The 19,380-nt window shown below is 48.2% G+C and overlaps 1 protein-coding gene across 7 annotated transcripts in view; it reads right to left on the bottom strand.

Moving 5' to 3' along the window:
* alad (aminolevulinate dehydratase) overlaps positions 1–19,380 on the bottom strand; it is a 32,059-nt gene that overhangs the window by 11,975 nt on the left and 704 nt on the right. Inside the window, exons 1-6 of one of the 7 annotated variants that reach the window (XM_052037299.1) lie at positions 14,073–14,162; positions 11,564–11,679; positions 8,586–8,727; positions 8,315–8,365; positions 2,979–3,075; positions 1,313–1,448 (exon numbers count right to left, since the gene is read on the bottom strand). In XM_052037299.1, the coding sequence (XP_051893259.1) occupies positions 1,313–1,448; positions 2,979–3,075; positions 8,315–8,365; positions 8,586–8,698 (397 nt within the window). In that variant the 5' untranslated portion in view covers positions 8,699–8,727; positions 11,564–11,679; positions 14,073–14,162. The other 6 variants (XM_052037301.1, XM_052037296.1, XM_052037304.1 and 3 more) reach the window with 6 other exon arrangements.

Genomic DNA, 19,380 nt, shown 5'->3' with positions numbered 1-19,380 from the left:
TGCACCTCTCTGCAGGTGGCGGTGCCCCCCTGCCCTCGTCCTTCTTGGTGGCAGAGACTGCGGGTTTGGGAGGTGTTGTTGGATTAACTGCAGTGAATTTTGTTGGTGATACACACTGCAGTCACTATGCTCGAGTGATGAAGGAACGAATGTTCTGGCAAATGAACATTGATGGGTGCCAATCAACCAGGTTGCTTTATCCTGGAAGGTATCGGGCTTCTTGAGAGTTGTTGGTACTGCACTCGTCCAGGGAAGTGGAGAGCCTTCTATCACACACCTTTCAGACGGTGGAAAGGCCTTGGGATGTCAGGAGGTGAGTCACTCACCACAGGACACCCAGCCTCTGACTTACACTTATAGCCACTGTATCTACGTGGCTGGTCCAGTTGGGTTTCTAGTCAATGGGTATTGATGGTGGGGAACTCAGTACCTGTAATGCCATTGAAAGCCAAAGGGAGGTGGTTAGACTCCCTCTTGTTGGAGATGGCCCTTGTGGCACAATGTTACTTGCAAAGATACAGTGGAAGTTCTGGGGCTGTGGATCCGGTGTTGAGCTGGGCTGGGTCTCTTCCTCCTCCAAACACCTCAACTCACTATTCCTGCTGTCACTTTTGAAAAGAATTAGCAAAACTCATTAGCAGTCATTCACAGTTTCAACAGTGGTTATCTGAGTCAGGCGGATGAAGGCTGTGCAGATTATACATTTCTGGCTGGTTGCATCACGGGCTGGGACGGCAATTCGAACGCGCAGGAATGTGAGAAGCTGCAGAGAGTAGTGGACTCTGCCCAATACATCACGGCACATCCCTCCCCACCATCGGGAGTATCTACAGGAGGCGCTGCCTCAAGAAGGCAACATCCATCATCAATAATCCCCCACCATCTGGGCTGTGCCATCTTCCCGCAGCTCCCATCCGTCAGGAGGTGCAGAAGCCTGAAGCCCCACACCACCAGGTTCAGGAACAGCTACTTCCCTTCAACCATTCGGTTCTTGAACCAATCTGCACAACCCTAATCACTAGAGTTTAGCAACACTTTGATCACTTTACACTAAAATGGACTTTTGTTTTTGTTCTGTTCTAATTGCGTTTGTTCTTGTAAAAATTGTATATAATTTTTGTTTAGTTTATGTTTTTCTTGTGAATGCTGCTTATCTGATGCTGTGTGCCTGTGATGCTGCTGCAAACAAGGTTTTCCATTGCACCTGTGCACACATGGACTTGTGCAGATGACAATAGACCCAACTTTGATTTTGAAACTAGAATCCGAGAGGTGGAGGGGTTTGACTAAGGAACCTTATCTGTTTACTCACCACAGTGCCCGTGAACAGTATATGGGCAGAGACAGACATCGCAGACAATCACCAGCCCTGGGAAGGTGCTGCGCAGCTTTTTAATAGCCAGGATGGCTGGGGTCTCCTCCAGGTCTGCTCCAGACCCTCTCTCATCCTGTCCGAGAAAACACAGCCTTAATAAAAGCAAGTGGTGGCGTTCAGGAGTGACTATCTTTAGTCTCTAATTATAGTCACCCAATGGAGCCCCCAAACAATATAGAAAACACTCGCAGCCATGCCCAGTGAAGCTCCCTCTACACTGTCCCATCATGTACTCCTGGGGCAGGGACAGCTCAGGTTTAACAGAGACAGATTATGCTTTCTCCAGACTCCTGCATGGTGTTCTGTAGAGCTTCAGAGGGGCAGATTGTGAGCAGCAGGCAGGAGATTAAAATGAAAAGCAGTGTTGTGCCAAAGTCAGACTGAGCTCAGCTTTAGCCCATTGCCCAATGATTTGGTGCTGCCTCAGGAAGCAACTGAGGTACCTCAGCATGTGACAGCACGTGAGAAAAAGCACTGAGAACAGAGTCTGCAAATGACAAATTCTACTCAAAACCTCCATGCTGCCACAAGCAGGGGCAGTAAAGCCACGCTTAAAGTGTTCAATTCTCCTTCGTCAGTAAGTCATGAATAATTCCTTGTGAAACCCTTCAGAGAATTTAAACAACTGTCACGTTACGTTGGTCCATGAAGTGTGAAGCTCTCAATGCTCAACCAATGCCAGAGGAACAGACGGTCTGGCTCCCTGCTCTTCCTGAGTTTACTTCACCAGTGTCTGAAAACAGGATTGGGTTGACCGGCTCTGAAGTGAGCAGGGACTCCCCCCGAGGGCTGAAGGTGAACTATAACCGTGTATTCATTCTTTACTTTAGGCTGCAGTGACTTCTCAACAGCACAGAAGAATTGTTTTCCCAGGGGAAGCAGATATACCACCACTTGCTGGTTGCCCTCCAAGTCACCCGATCCTGATTTGGGAATATACTGTGCAGTTCCTTCGTTGCGGTTGGGTCTAAATCCTGGAACTCCCTCCCCAACAGCACTGTGGTACTACCTTCACTGGAAGGACCGCAGTAGTTCAAGGAGGTGGCTCACCACCACCTCAAGGACGCAATTAGGGATATGCAATAAATGCTGGCCTTGCCAGCAACAGCCAGATCGCTGAAAATGAATGTTAAAAAACAGTGATGGAAAGCGTAACGCTGGAGCCCAACTCCTGGAAAGGAAGGTCACTCTTGGCGCAATGGTGCTTTTGTAGAAGTAACTGGAAATGTAAGGGTTAATAATGTACAGCTGTTATTGCTTCAAACATGGCGTGACCATAGCTGTGACTGCAAGATGTGCAGGTGCTTGGGTGAAACGAAGTGCTTAAGGCATATCTTGTTTTGCTAAAGTTTGCTGTAAGCAACTGCCCAAGTATGTGCAACTCTGCACGTAGGCACCTTTAGATTAAGTATAAAAGGAGGAACACAAACATGTAAATCTCTGAGTGGGGATCAGTACAGAGCACGGGTTACACTGTTTACTCTTTCTCTGTATCCCTCACTCCCACTAGCGTTAAATACTAAAGCACTAATCGTACGCTCCTTGGTTCTGCAGTTGTCTACTTTATTACAGTGCGGACTGACTTCCACACTTTGAATCCTACCTTGGCGAGTTTGGTTGGAACGCCAAAGATCAACACACAAGCCAGACCCTGGTCGACGAGGGGTTGCAGCATCCCCTCCAGCTTATTGACCCCATACCTGGAGAGGCAGACAAGACAAACATCCTCATTACACCACATCGTCACTGTACAACCCAAGGGGGTGATGGAGGAAGCCGTGCGGTGTACCTGACCTGCCTGCTGTCTGAAACCCACTGCATTACAATGACCAAAAACACAAAGCAGCCTGGTTTTCCAAATGAAACAACTTCCTATTTTCCCTCGAGAGATTTATACATTTCGAGCTGAGGGAGGTTGGTCCAGTGTCGGGGAAACCAGCCACGTCACGCTCTGCATCAGAGACTCCCAGATCAGCTCCAACAAATGGAGTTGCTGGTCAGACTCCTGTCTCTCACCCAACAGCGTGCCTCACTCCTAGCACACTCGCCCCAGTGCTATGCACCAGTATGATCTGAAGGCCATGGAGTGTGAGAGTGGCAAACAAGGTACATGTTGGTGGTGTGGAGTCACCTTGGCAGTCACTGGTTAGTATCCTTACACCCAGGTCGGTTACTCAAGCCTCCTAAGTACTGGCTTCAAGACTAGGAAGCTTGGTTTCAAATTGGGGAAGAGCACTATCAATTTTCATCTTGCTGTTGTGGATGTAATTCTCCAGTCTGCACCTCCTGAGCCTCCACCCAATTTTTAATTCTCTATGGTTGGCCACTGCACTTTCAGCCCTCTCCCTGCGCCCTCCTCCCTCTCCCTACACTCTCCGCCCTCTCCCTGCGCTCTCCGCCCTCTCCCTGCGCTCTCCGCCCTCTCCCTGCGCTCTCCGCCCTCTCCCTGCGCTCTGCTCCCTCTCCCTGCGCTCTGCTCCCTCTCCCTACACCCTCCGCCCTCCGTCCTCTCCCCGCGCCCTCCGCCCTCTCCTCATGCTGCTCCTGAACAACCACCATTCGCACAAACATTCAGCCACTGTTCAGTAACTGGGGGCAAAGCACATTCAAAAAACACTTGTCTGAAATACCTTAGGATGTTTCATCATAAAATAAAAGAATCAGAATCAGAGGCATTGATGCAGGAGACCATTCGGTGCATTTCACCCATGCCAGCTCAAAATGGGTTTAGCCTAGGGTTACTCTGACATCCCAGCTCTCTGTCTGAGCCCCAGAGATTACAGCTCAAGTGCTCACAAGATATAGAACATAGAACTGTACAGCACAATACAGGCCCTTTGGCCCACAAAGTTGTGCTGACCTTTAAACCTCGCCTAGGACTATCTAACCCCTTCCTCCCACATATGCTTATCTAGCAATCTCTTGAATTTGACCAATGTACCTCCACCACCACTCCAGGCAGCGCATTCCACACCCCAACCACTCTCCGAGTAAAAAACCTTCCTCTGATATCTCCCTTGAACTTCCCACCCATTACTTTAAAACCACGCCCTCTTGTATTGAGCCCTCTTGTATATCTTTTAAATGTGATCGGAGTTTCTGCCTCCACCACCTAGCCAGAAAATTCCAGAAATTCAGAGGGTGAAAAAAAATGTTTCCTCAATCCTCTTCTATTCCCAGCAATTAACTTCAACCTCCTCCTGCTCCAAAAGGAAAGAGACGGGCAGCTGGGGAATGAAGCCCATCAGGCCCTCCAAGCCTGCCCCACGATTCAGTGTCATGGCTGATCTGTGCTGGTCCCAACACTGCCAGTTCTCCACACCCCTCTATTCCTTGATCTATCAGATATTTATCCACTTCCACTTTAAATACTTCTAATGATGCAGCTTCCATCACCCACCGGGGCAGAGAATTACAGAGATTCACCACGCTCTGCAGGAAGAGATTTCTACGTACCTCAGTTTTTAATGACCGACCCTCATCCCAGAGTTATATCCCCTTGTTTGAGACTCTCCCACTTGTGGAAACATCCCAACATCCACCCTGTCTCTCCTTAGGATCTCATATGTTTGAAAAAAGTCACCCCTCATTCTTCTAAAGTCCAAGGAATACAGGCCCAAGGGAAACAGTTACTTCTTGTTCATCCTATCTCAGCCTCTCACAATTTTGTAGGCCTCAATTCAATCTCACCTCAGTCAGCTTTGCTCCAAAAACCCCAGCCGAGACAGCTCGCTCTCATAACCGTATCCCTCCATCCTTGGCAACGTCCTCCTAACCCTCCCCTGCACCTCCTCCAGTGCTATCACCTCCGTTGTGTTGTGTGGTCACCAGAATTGTGTGCAGAGCCCCAAACTTGGGTCCAACCAATATTGCACACAGTTCCATCATGATCCCCAAGTTCTTGTATTCTGTGGCTCAGTTAATTAAGCCAATTAAACTCACGTCCTCTGAACCACCTTATCTAACGATCCGGCGACCTGTATCAGCAGGATCCCTCTGCTCCTCTGCCATCTATTGTGTCCTCCCCTGCCTTGTTTGCTCTCCCCAAATGCACTGTCTCCAAACTGAATTCCACTTTCCACTACTCTGCCCATTGGACCAGTCTGTGGACCTTTTCCTGCAGCCTTAAACTTATCACTGTCAACCACACTGACCATTTTGGTTTCATTAACAATGTTCTTTATCATGCCATTACATACAAGTGCAAAATCTTGATATACATTGCAGGAGACCAAGCACAGACCCTGTGGCACCCCACTGCACACAACACTCCAGTCATTAGAATTCCCATCAACCGTACCCTTCACTTGCTCACAATGAAGCTAATTGTTGCAGGAAACTGCAAGGTTGAGGAGTCTGCCTGAACCAGTCAGGGGCTGCCCAGGGATTGTGTAAAAAGAGAGTTACTTTTATAGCTAAGTTTGAAATAGCAGAATTACTTAAAATACATTTTCAAAATATATTTACAGAATAAGTTTTCTTGCTGTAAGTTTCAGTTTACTCCTTAAACCAGACTGGTGAACTAATCCAGGGACAGTTAATCCTGACCAAACATCAGTTTGCCTCCTGTCTCTGCACAGGCCTGAACTCCAGGAATACCTCTGTGTAACGGGACCCTGCATCTCACTGGGAGTGAGCCACACATACAACCTGGTGCTGCAGGACTTGATAAGACTGCTCAGCTGCAGGGAATGAAATCCTGCTGTTTCAGTGTCCACAGCTATCTGCAGGGAGCGACAAACACACCACCCTGGGAACCCCTGCCCTGCCCCAACCGTTAGTGTATCAGCTTCCATACAGGCAGTCACTTCAGCTGGTGGAGTGGGTGGGGTGGGGGAATCAGCCTCCTTCAATGTGCCGCTTAGTTTCCCCAGGACCGTCACTAAATGTGTTTTAAGTGATGCCACCCATTGTAGCAATTCCAGTCGGGGAGGGTTGGCTCTCTCCTGACTGGTATCACTGCTGTGGCAGTGTCTCTTAAAGCAAACAATTTATTCACAGTAAACGTGCAAATCCCAATGCTGCCCAGTTCATGAGAAGTGATGCTGTGCAAAGCTACCTAAATTGAATAGAACATCAAAGGCAAATGGAACGTTTGCCCTTAAAACTGGAAAACTGCAAATAGAAAGTCACTAAGGTTTAGTTACAGCTGTACAAAGCCAGAGTTTGATGTACCTGGAGTGCCATCTACAGCTCTGGGCACCGCACATAGACGTTACTTAAATAGTCCCCTATCATTTGGAATAATATGAAACAGTGAATAATTTGCACATTCCCAGCACTTTGAAATAAACTGACAAGGTAGGCAGAAGAAAACTTTAATCTTGAGTAAAGGTTTGTAGAAAAAGGGTGATGAAACTTTAGAAGTCAGGGGCAAGGCACTGAGAACGTTCGGAAGCATTTCAGTGCAGAAGGCCAGGCGGAGGATGGAGCTCAGTTCCATGAAACACTGCACATGCTCATAGCCGTTAACGCAAGGCTAGACAAGGATACTCAGGGGCAGAGAGGCAAGGTAAGTGAATGGAACCAGAAAACTCATCTTGCAGAATAGCAGAACAGGTTGGAGAGTCTGAAGGAACATGAGAACTTTTGAAATAGGACAGGGTTAGGCCATGCTGAACGGGTTGTGAAGTCAGGGCTGACAGTTAGCTCCATCTGTTCCCCAGAACCCTGGCTCCACTATTGACCAAAGATTTGTCCATCTCTGCCTGAATAATTCAATGGCTCTGTCTCCACAGCTCTCTGGGGTAGAGAAATTCCAAAGATTCACCACCCTTTTAGAGAAGAATTTTCTCTACATTTCTATCTGAAGTTGGCAATACCTTTTTCACGGAACTATGCCCCCTGGTTCTAGATACCCCCCTGTGGTGGGGGGAGCACTTTCTCAGCACCCACCCTGCCAATCCCCCTCAGAATCTTCCTTGCTTCAGTAGATCACCTCTCTTTCTCCTAAACCCCAAATGAGCACAGTTCCAATCTGCCAAATCTTTCTTTGTAACACAAGCCATTCATCTCAAGAATCAGCCTTCTCTGAAATGCCTCCAGTGGAAGTCTAACGCTGCATAAACAGGGTGACCAAAACCGCCAGTGATGCTCCAGATGTGGCCCGTCTCATTCAGGTGTTCCTCAGCACCCTTACAACTTTTCTAGTTGTAGAGCCATTACTAAACTGAGCTGTTTCAAAACTTCTCTGGTTGTTCTGTTACATGTTGCGCAGGTGAGTGCCTGTAAGTGTGCAGGAAGAGAGGGCATTGTGCATGGAGGGGCTGGGGGGAGAGCTGTGGCAGTTTAGGGCATTGAACACCAGATAGAAGGGAGAAAGTGGCCTGACCATACATGAGAGAGCAAGAGGCCCACACTGCCTCACCTTCCCTACATTTTATGCAAAGAAGTATTAATAATTCATCATTTGAACAGGCAATGGGCACCAAGCGAGGGGCCAAGAAATACAATACAGGTCCTCCCCAGCTTATGAACGCCTGACCTACGTACAGGCTGATGAATAGATGTTTGGGAGACCGACGGGATGGATTTACTGGGTTGCAGGCATCTCCTGCCACCTGGAACTCGGTTTGCGGCCGCATTTCCAATGCGCACTGTTTGGGTTAGGAACAGTTCACAGGAACGGAACGCTGCCGTAACTCGGGGCGACATGTATGCTTTGACCTCTTGTGCAAGGATCCGTGAGGGAGAGCCCACCTCCGTGCTTCTTCCACTCCTCTCCACCCAACATCTTCTGTCTTTCCCCTTCCCTGTCTCCTTCCCTTCCCCTGGACCCTCCCAAACCTCCCCTTCCCATCACCGTCTGAGCTCCCTCTTCCTTCCCTTCTCCTTTCTTACTCCAATCTACTCCTTCTCGTCCTCTCTTTCCTTCCCCGCCCTCTCCTCTGCCCAGCCACAGCCCACCACCAACAGGGACACATCACTGGGTTTGCCTACCTGGCCTGTCCTGGGAGGCTCGCAATAGGCTCCACGGCATTGGCGTCGTCACTGAAAGAGCAGAGAGATGGTGTCAGTCCCACAGGTTCCGAGGGCAATAAGGTTAGACCGAAGGCCGTCCTGGGCCTCAGCGTCCTCCATCTCCAGGCCCAAACACATTATCAATGAGACAGTAGAATTAGTTAATCATTGCTGTAAATGTTTGTCTTGCACCCCCCCCCCCACTTCAAAATTCCCTCTCGGGATCATGCTGCCCTCTGCCAGCACTTACGTTACAAAGATGGGATAGATGAGGTTGCTTGCAGTGAAGCTGGTGGCACAAGTCTGCCAGGCTCGGAGCAGGGGGTGCGAGTAGCCACAGTGTAGGAGCGATTCCGTCTGCATCGTCCTTCCCCTGGTGGATACTCAGAAACCTAAAACCCAGAAGAGCAGGGAGAAAATGACACCCAGAACCCCAACACACACTCAGGAGAGAATGGAATTCAAGGCAACTGAATGCTTCAGCCAAAAATTCAGAACCTAGAGGGAGGATTTCTTGTCTCTGAGCTCCAGAGCGGAAAGCAATGAACTAATCAGCAGCACTGAAACTCCACCTCCCACATCACACCCACTTCTCCCTCCCCCAACCACCTCCGCTGCAGGCAGACAGTGGGTCAGAACTGATCCAAATGCTCCAGGGAATTAAGAGCTTGATGTGGTCCAGGGGTTAGGGTTACCCTTGTGGATAGCAATGCATCAAAGGGCATGCTACTTCTAATTGACCCCAGCCCACAGATCTGTGGGTTTAAATCCCACCACAGCAAGTTATCAAAATAAACTCTGGCCATTTACGGTCTGGCAGCAAAAAACTGCAACTGTAAAACAGATGCAGGGGTTCACAGTTGCTCCACAGGGACATGGTTGTTGGACAAATCACAGGTGGGGATGAGCCAGCGTACAGGAGTGAGGTAGGACACCCGGTTGAGTGGGCCGCAACAACAACCTCTCGCTCAATGTCAGTAAAACTAAAGAGCTGATTGTTGACTTCAGGAAGGGGAAGGAGGGTGAACATGCGCCAGTCTACAGTGGGAGATCAGCGGTGGAGAGAGTTAGCAGCTTTAAATTCCTGGGCATTAACATATCGGATGACCTGTCCTGGGCCCAGCACATAGATGCAATCAGAAAGAAGGTGCGTCAGAGGCTTTACTTTCTTGGAAGATTAAGGAGGTTCAGCTTGTCACCGAACACTCTAACAAACTTCTACAGATGTACTGTTGAAAGGATCCTGACTGGCTGCATCACGGTCTGGTACGGTAATTCGAATGCGCAGGAACATCAAAAGCTGCAGAGAGTGGTGGACTCTGCCCAATACATCACGGGCACATCCCTCCCCACCATCGGTAGTATCTACAGGAAGACAACATCTATCATCAAAGATCCCCACCATCCGGGCCATGCCATCTTTTTGCAACTACCATCGGGCAGGAGGTACAGAAGCCTGAGGTCCTACACCACCAGGTTCAGGAACAGCTACTTCCCTTCAACCATTCGGTTCTTGAACCAACCAGCACAACCCTAATCACTGCCTCAATATAGCTACACTAATAACCACTTTGCACTTCAGTGGACTTTTTTTTGAGTACTAATTGTGATAATTCTTGTATAATTTTGCATAATTTATGTTTAATTTATGTTTTTCTTGTGAATGTTGTGTATCTGATGCTATGTTCCTGTGATGCTGCTGCAAGTGAGTTCTTCATTGCACCTGTGCACACATGGACTTGTGCACATGACAATAAACTCCACTTGCTGTCTCTGTATCTGGCCGTTCCCTCCCTCCCCAACTGTCTACACAACATTGTACCTGCACTAATTCCCTATTAGGTGCACTGTACTTACAGTTTTTGTACCGATACCAAATTGGTTACATCAATTTTACCATTCCTGTGAAAACTCCGTTGGTTATATTTTTGTTACAAATATCTGGTTATACGGTAGTTACAGCATCTCCATCAGCTTCCAATTGGTTACACTTTAGTTAGAATACCTGTGCCAACTCTCTATTTGCCATACAGTAGTTAATATACGCATTTACAGCTTCCTCTTAGTTATTCACTGTTGCAATATCTGTATCATCTCCCTGTTGATGACACCATACATTCACTTTCTGTACTGACTGCCTATTAACTACACAGTAGTTCCAGGTACTGTACCAACTTCCCATTGGTCACAATTGCAATGTTTGTTTCACTTCCCATTGGTTACACAGTAGCATCACTTACTGTGCAGATTCCCTACTGCTTATAGTGCAGTTACATTTTCTGTAACAGCATCCTATTGGTTACACTGTAACCAGTTTCCTTACAAACTTACAGTTGGTTACAGTACCTGTACCAGCTCCCTGTTGGTTACACTCTGATTGCAGAAACTGTATCAGCCCCAATTGGTTACACTGCAGTTATGGCCTCTGTGTCAGTTCCCAATTGTCTATAGTTACAGCATCTGTACTTGCTCCCCATTTTTTACACTCTAGTTTTGCGAAGATAGACTGGTGGTACCTCTGCAGTGCTTTGATATATCTGTCGAGGTTGCCCATGACTCTGATATGTAGGGGTCACTGCTGCCTGGTAGACTATGAGCTTTTTGCTGGGTCTGAGGTCCTGACCTTCAAACACCCTTTTCCTTCGATGGCCAAAGGCAGAGCTGGTGCACTGAAGGTGATGGAGAATTCCATCGCCGATCCCTGCCTTCAGAGAAGTGGCTCCTGAGATACAGAACACAATCCCTGTTTTCCAGGGTCTGACTGTGAACCTTTATCTGCTGTAGTTGTTAAGCCAAAAGAACTAAGGAATTTGTTATTCTTGCAACGCAGGATTATATCTGAGTGACCGAATTCCATCCAGATCCCTTACTTGAATAAACATTGTGACGAATCATTAGATAATTGTCCCCTTGAACAATTAATACCACAGGCATTGATAGTTTGAATTAGGTCATTCAATGGGTCAAATCCTCCAAATCCATTGGCAGGACAAACAGATCGACATCAATGAGTAGTCCCATCCCCAAGCCTGAAACAATTTCTTTGTCCCCCCCCACTCTCTCTTCTGATCTACCCAGCTTGTCCTACACACACCCCAATGCATCTCCCCCCCAAGCCCCCACCTCGCCCAGTTTCTTTCCCCTCCCTGACCTGCTCCAGCTGCCCATCAGCCACACACTCCACCCTCTGGGTCCCCTCCCCCCACTGTTCCCATCTCCCCATCCTACCTCACTGAGCACCTTTGCTCTGTCCACCATACCAGCTGTGGCCAGTCATTTTCATTCCACTTCCCATTCCCACACTGACATGTCTGTCCACGGCCTCCTCCATTGCCAAATGGAAGCTAGATGCAGATTAGAGGAACAGCACATATTCCGCCTTGGTAGTCTCCAACTTGGCAGCATAAACATTGATTTCTCTGGTAACTTTCGGTAACCACTCCCCTCTGTCCCCCTTTATTCCCTTACCCACTGGGACCATCGCCCCTTCTCTTTCCCCTCCCCTGCTCTCTCGATCTGCCCATCACCCACACATTCCTTCCCCCAGTTCCCCTCCTTCCCTTTATTCCATGGACCACTATCCTCTCCTATCAGATTACATCTTCTTCAGCCCTTTGTCACTTCCACCTATCACCTCCCAGCTTCTGACGTCATTCCCACCCTCCCTCCTCCCTCACCTGCCTTTTAACCCACCCCCCCCACACCTCCCAGCTCTTGCTCCACCCCTTCCCCCCACCTTTTTATACTGACTAGCTCTCCTCTTTCTTTCCAGTCCTAATGAAGGGTCTCGATCTGAAACATCAACTGTCTATTTTCCTCCACAGATACTGCCTGACCCGCTGACTTCCTCCAGCAGTCTGATTTTTGTTCCAGATTCCAGCATCTACAGTTAACACCCCCCCCGTCCCCAAGAGCTTCCAACATTTTCTGTTTTTATTCTAGAACCAACCTCAACATCTTCTTTCAGGCCAACATCCACAACATTGAGACTCAAATCACCTCATACACCTTCCGTATCTCAGGAACTACCACTCAGCACATGCAGACATTGATGATGAAATTTACCATCTACTTCAATATCCCAGCACAGTTTTTAGCCACCTGAAGAAAAGAGTGAAGTTCAAAATACCAAACCTATCATAGGTTATTTTTATTTACATTGTTTTTTTTAAAATATATCTACAATGTCAAATGACGGTGCCAGGGATTGTGTAAATGGATTCTTTTCTCTACTTTTGTGATGTATGCGTTCTTTTTGGGTGCCTATCTTTTGTAATACTTACAGGTTATCCAGTCAATGCTAAATGATAGTTTGTGGAATCCATTGTACTTATGGTCCACCAGGACACATGATCTCTACCCCCTTATGCACTTCTATACTTCTATGGCATGAGCTACATACAGCAGACACCTCAAAGGTCTTGAGAAGTACAACTAGTGCTGTCTCTGCAAAATCCACTGACAGGATAATCAAACCTGCTCTCTTCACCCAACAGCATCAATGCCTCAATCAGGTACCATTCCTATATTTGAGTATATCCAACAAAGAACTAGTACAGATACTATAACCAGGTGTAAATAATAGTAAATGAAAATTTAAAATAAATCAAATAAAAACTGCAGATACTGGAAATCTGAAATAGAAACAGACAATGCTGGAAATACTCAGTAGGTTGGGCAGCCTCTGTAGAGAGAGAAGCAGGTTAATGTGTCAGGTTGATGACCCTTCATCAGAACAGAAACAAACAAGCTGGTCTGGTCAAGTAAAGCAACATTGATGGGCGGGCCTCAGTGCCCAATCCTCTGACCCCCATACCCCTAACCCACATCATCATCTGACCCCCACCCCCAATCCCCTGACCCCCATCTGACCCTAACGCATAACCCCCATCTGACCCCCACCCCAATCCCCCGCCCCCATCTGACGCCCAATCCCCCGACCCACATCTGATCCCCACCCCAATCCCCGACCCCTATCTGACCCCCACCTGACGCTAACCCCATAACCCCCATCTGACCCCCACTCCCAATCCCCGACCCCCCCTCTGACCCCCCACCCCAATCCGACCCCCATCTGACCCTAATCCCCGACCCCCATCTAACCCCCACCCCAATCCCCTGACCCCCATCTGACCCCCACCCCATAACCCCCATCCCCCATCTGACTGTAACCCCCATCTGATCCCCACCCCCAATTCCCCGATCCCCATCTGACCCCCACCTGACCCTAACCCCATAACCCCATCTAACCCCCACCCCCAATCCCCCAACCCCCATCTGACCCTAACCCCATAACCCCCATCTGATCCCCACCCACAATTCCCCGACCCCATAACCCCCATCTGACCCCCACCCCCAATCCCCCGACCCCCACCTGACCCCCCAATCCCCCAACCCCCATCACCATCTGACCTCCACCCCCAATCCCAACCCCCATCTGACCCTAACCCCCATCTGACCTCCACCCCAATCCCCCGACGCCCATCTGACCCCCACCCCCAATCCCCCGACCGCCATCTGACCCCCACCTGACCCTAACCCCATAACCCCAATCTGACCCCCACTCCCAATCCCCCAACCAATCCCCATCTGACCCTAAACCCATAACCCCATCTGACCCCCACCCCCAATCCCCCGACCCCCACCTGACCCCAACCCCATAACCCCCATCTGACCCCCACTCCCAATCCCCCGACCCCCATCTGACCCTAAACCCATAACCGCATCTGATCCCCACCCCCGATCTCCCGACCCCTAGGGGAGTGCCAGCCGGTGACCCCGCCGGCCACTGCCCATTGGCTGCCTGACCGCCTTCGTACCACCGCCGCTGCTGTCAATGAAGGGAAAACCACACAACCTGGAAGGAGTATCTGGCCCCGCCCTCCGGCGCGCAAACGCGCATCTCGGCGATCCTGATTGGTACATTTTTCAACCGTGGGCGGAGCCTGTGGGCGGGCGGAGAGGTCGGGGCACGTGACTGGCTCAGCGGAACCAGCCTTTGGAATTTGGCGCCGGACAGCAGCCAATCCGTGGCCAGGGTGCAGGTCGGGGGCCCCGGGGCGAGTGACGCAGGGAGGGAGGGGCGGGGCCGGGGCGAGTGGCGCGAGGCAGGGGCGGGGCCGGGGCGAGTGACGCAGGGAGGGAGGGGCGGGGCCGGGGCGAGTGACGCAGGGAGGGAGGGGCGGGGCCGGGGCGAGTGACGCGAGGGAGGGGCGGGGCCGCATCCAGCAGCAGGGAAGGTGAGTGCGGCCGTTCAGCCCGTCCGGGGTGTGCTGACGGTTTGGACCCAAAGTCATAGTTTCTGAACACAAAAGGGGAATTGGAAGTTATTAACATAACTACTTCCACTACCTTCTGCTTGATAATACATCACTGGTGCCGCTTTGGTCAACTACCTTCCATCGGTGACCTTTGGTTAGCGACTCTCCTGCCGCTGGAAACAATTATTCTGCAGGAAAAACATCTCTTTTCCATCCTTTAACCTTCGCCCAGTCCTGGTACGAGCAAATCCCCGCTGCATTCTCTGTGGGGCCCAGCGCACTGCCCGAATTGTGGTACCCAAACTGAATATTCAAACTGGGACCTAACCAGAGTTTTATAAAGTATTAGCACAACATCCTTGCAGTCCAAGCTGCTGCTTTTAAAGTCACATATTTTCTCAACTTGCACTTCAAAATGTGTTGCACGTATCCCACATCTCCCCTGCACATCTTTTATAATTCTACCATTTATCAATCATCTCATCCTTCCATCTCTCAACAGGGTTTAATAACTAAAAATAACCTCTAAATTAATTGGCAGGATAAGCAAACCAATGCCGTGTTCTCTACTAAGCCAACATCCCCAGCATCGAGCTCTGACCACACTCAACAGTAGATGGGTCACAACCACATCAGCTACCAGAGTCTCCAAAACTGGCACCCACACAGCAAGTGTCTTCCAGGAGTAGGGACAGAGAGAGAGAAAGTTTCCTTGAAAAAATTGTAACATCCTCACCAATTTGTGGGAATCGCTGGCCCACGATCATTCAAAATAAAGAAGGAACATCCAGGGAAGCACTTAGAACCCTCAACCTCTACAAGTGAATCACAGAGAGGCCATTTCACAGACAATGGAAGCAGTTCAATATCCCACACACCCCATCAGTCACCTCCTCCTTCACCTGTAACCACGTTTGCTGGTCCCACGTAGGACTCTTCAGAACACACAGAACAAGTGGAAGCAAGTTATCCTTAACCCTGAAACCTCCTTAAAGAGAGATTTCCCATGGCTGCCTGAGCTGCATTCCAGAACTTTTTTCCATTTTTGGCCTCACCCTTTCTTGTTGCTGCAACTTCCTTCAGCACCACAACACCAAACCTGCTTTCCTCCAACTCTGGCTCTCGTACATTGGACACATCCCATTGTTTGCAACCACTAGCACGTGAACTCCAGAATTCCCCTCTCCCCAACAAACACTCTCCCCTCAGATTCTTATTAAAAACATAAGTTTTTAATTAATCTATCCTACTGTGCCCTGTTTTGTCCTTGTATCAATGTCTAGCTGGTAACGCCACTGTGAAGTGATTTGGAAATACCTTGCAATATTAATGGTACAATATAAGACTGGAATTCATATAATATTTCAATCAATGTCAGAATGCCCCTAAAGGGCTTTGCAGCCAATTAAATACACTTAATATACAGACTCTGTTGTAATTCAGGAAACACCAGAGAATGTGCACACAGCAAATTCCCACACAGAGCAGCTTGACAATGCTCAGATAATTTTTTTTTGCGAGTTGGGCGTATGCTGCATTTTTTTAATATTACTCTTAATTGACATTTATTTCAATTGTTGATCTTGATGGTTACATGCAAAGCAGTCAAAGCGTTAGTTGATTTGTGTTTGGCGTGGATTTTAGACAAAACAACCCAATCTTCACAACTTGCGTCACTGAGAGATTGTGAATGTTAAACTTATAATCAGTGCCTTCCTGGATGTTCCTTCTCTACATTCAGCGGACATGGGGCAGGGATCACCATGGATTGGTGACAATGTTACCATTTTTCAAAGAAACTTTTCCTTCATCCTCCTGGAAATGCTTGCCATGACAGAATGACAATCTGGTACATCTCTGCTCTGGATCAAAAGAAGTCACTCTTAATGTAACTCATTATTACTGGGCTGACATTCAAACCCCAGTAATCAATTGTGAGGCCAGCATGTACATGGTGTCTTTTCTAGTTCCAGTGCTGACCCATTACAGCTTTCCCACTTTGACAATTCGAGCCATTTATCCGTCTGATTGTGAATACACCAGCCAACATGCTGGCATTTACAGGCTGTGATACTTACCAAAGGGGGTGTTACTAAGTACTGACCATGCAGGGTGCCCAAACTTTTGCTTCAGGCCCTTTTCCATTTTTGTTATTTTGAAACTGTAAAAGGTGTAAATAAAAAAGTAATCTTGCTTAAAATATTAAAAAAATGTGTCATCTTTAACTTTATGCCTTTTGGAAATCAGGTCATCTTTTACTCGCTTAGTTATTCACAGTAACAGAAATTTTGACCAGGGGAGCCCAAACTTTTGCATGCCACTGAAACTCCTTTCTATCACCTCCTCATTCTCCCTGACCATACAAAGGTTATCAAGCTGCATCTCCAGTTCCCTAACATGGTCCCTTAGGAGCTGCAGCTTGACACACCATGTGCAGATGTAGCCTTCCCGGAGGCAGGGAGACTCCGGGAACTCCCACATCTGACACCGAGCACAGAAAACCGCACTCATTCTACTTCCTTTCCTCAAATCCCCTACCTCGCCTTGCCCCTTGAGCCAAAGCCCAATCGCTCTGCTCCCCGTCACTCCACTGCCCGCTGGATATGGCAGTCCGCTTTTTAAACTACCCGCGCGCTACCTGCTGATGTCACACGCCTAAGCAGTCCTGCCCCACTATTCCCGATAAGAATTAAAAAAAAACTTAGCTGTTCCGAAGTCCCAAAGCCTGCCAAAACGAAACCAACGAAACCTGTTGGTCAATGCAAATTAGCCATGCATGTCTATTGCACATCTACAAACACACATCAGTGTCCCAGTGTCATGCAACACGTACCATCTGATTCAAGGAATTTTGGGTATTTTAACCAAAGACTGGGGAGGTGGATGGAGGTCTTTGCTTTTCTCCCTCGCATGGACCTTGCGCCTTTGCCAGAGGGCCGGCAATTAAATACAATTTCCTTAAGTTGGGGAAGCAAGGACACAACTTCCCCAAGAGAAAGCAACCAACGTCATTGTTTTAATTTATGAATTTCACAAGCGTGATTGTAAATGCCAGATTCTTATCTTTTTTTTTGTCACACGCCTAAGCAGTGTGATTTATCCAGATGATTTATTCCAACTCGCACAAGAAATGAGTGTAGAAAAAATATACTTTTGATGGTGTGACTTTGTTCTTTCTGTTCTCATCTTTTTCCCTAATTCAAGCTTACATGGTTCCAGAAATACTGCAGCAATTGCCACAATGGGGAGATTGTCCCATGAGGACAGATGGAATAAGATGGGCCTGCATACACTGGAAGTTAGACGAACTTGAGATGATGTCATTTGAGGCATACACAATTCTGGGATGATGGTCAGAATGGTAACTGAGAGGTTACTTCCCCTAGAATCTAGAACTTGGGTATAGGTTTGGGTAGGGCCTAGGCCATTTATGACTGAGAAGATAAGGAGAAATTAGAGATTGCAAATAATTCATAATTTTCCATTCAAGACAACTGAAGACATTCAGTTGCTAACTAGAATAATATAGAGATTCAGCAGGGATGTAGGCTCTTCACAGAGTCTGTGCCAACCATCAACAATCCATTTACATCTTCTCGCAGCTACCATCGGGCAGGAGGTACAGAAGCCTGAAGCCCCACACCATCAGGTTCAGGAACAGCTACTTCCCTTCAACCATTCAGTTCTTGAACCAACCGGCACAACCCTAATCACCAGAGTTTTGCAACACTATGACCGTTTTGCACTACAATGGACTTTTTTTGTTCTAATTTTGTTCTTTCTTGTAAAAATGTGTAATTTATGTTTAATTTGTTTTTCTTGTGAATGTTGTGCATCTGATGCTATGTGCCTGCGATGCTGCCGCGAGTAAGTTTTTCATTGCACCTGTGCACACGTACTCGTGCATCTGACAATAAACTTGGCTCTGACTTTGACATGAATCCTACATTAATCCCATTTTATTTTCATTAACTCCCCCTAGGTTCTACCACACACCTAGGGGCACTCACACTAGGGGCAACTGCAGTGGCCAATTAACCTACCAACCCACTAGTCTTTGGGATGTCGGAGAAAAATGGAGCACCTGAAGGAAATCCATGTGGTCACAGGGAGAACGTGCAAACTCCACACAGACAGCACCCAAGGTCAGGACTGAATACAGGTCTCTGCAGCTGTGCCACCCTCAAATGTATTCCAGGCAGGACAGGTTGTGGAGAGGATCAGCTATGGTTTTACTCCAGCAAATATGACTGATTGCTCCATTCTCACCTGCTCTAATGCAGTATCCTGAGACTGGAGAGGTGGAGGATTAGAGGGGAAGACCAGTGAGCGAGTAGAATACTCTAATGCAGCTAGTATGATGTGAATGGCACGCTTGCCTTCATCGGTCGGGGTATTGAGTACAGAAGTTGCGACGTCATGTTACAGCTGTACAAGATGTTGGTTGAGACCGCACTTGGAATACCATGTGCAGTTCTCGTCACCACACTAGAGGAATGATGTCATTAAGCTCGAGAGGGTGCAGAAGAGATTCACAGGGCTGTTGCCGGGACAGGAGGGCTCGAGAGACTCGATCGGCTGGGACTGTTTTCCCTGGAGCGAAGGAGCCTGAGGGGTGACCTTATAAAAGTTTATAAAATTATGAGGGGCATCGATAGGGTAGATCCTCCCAGTCTTTTTCCCAGGGTAGAGGAGTCTAAAACTAGAAGGCATAGGTTTAAGGTGAGAGGGGAAATATTTAAAAGGGATCTGAGGGAGAAGTTTTTCCCTGCACAGAGGGTGGTG

Source organism: Pristis pectinata, chromosome 23 (assembly GCF_009764475.1).
Source record: "Pristis pectinata isolate sPriPec2 chromosome 23, sPriPec2.1.pri, whole genome shotgun sequence".
Taxonomy (NCBI): Eukaryota; Metazoa; Chordata; class Chondrichthyes; order Rhinopristiformes; family Pristidae; genus Pristis; species Pristis pectinata.
This window is presented reverse-complemented; position numbering and strand designations above follow the sequence as displayed.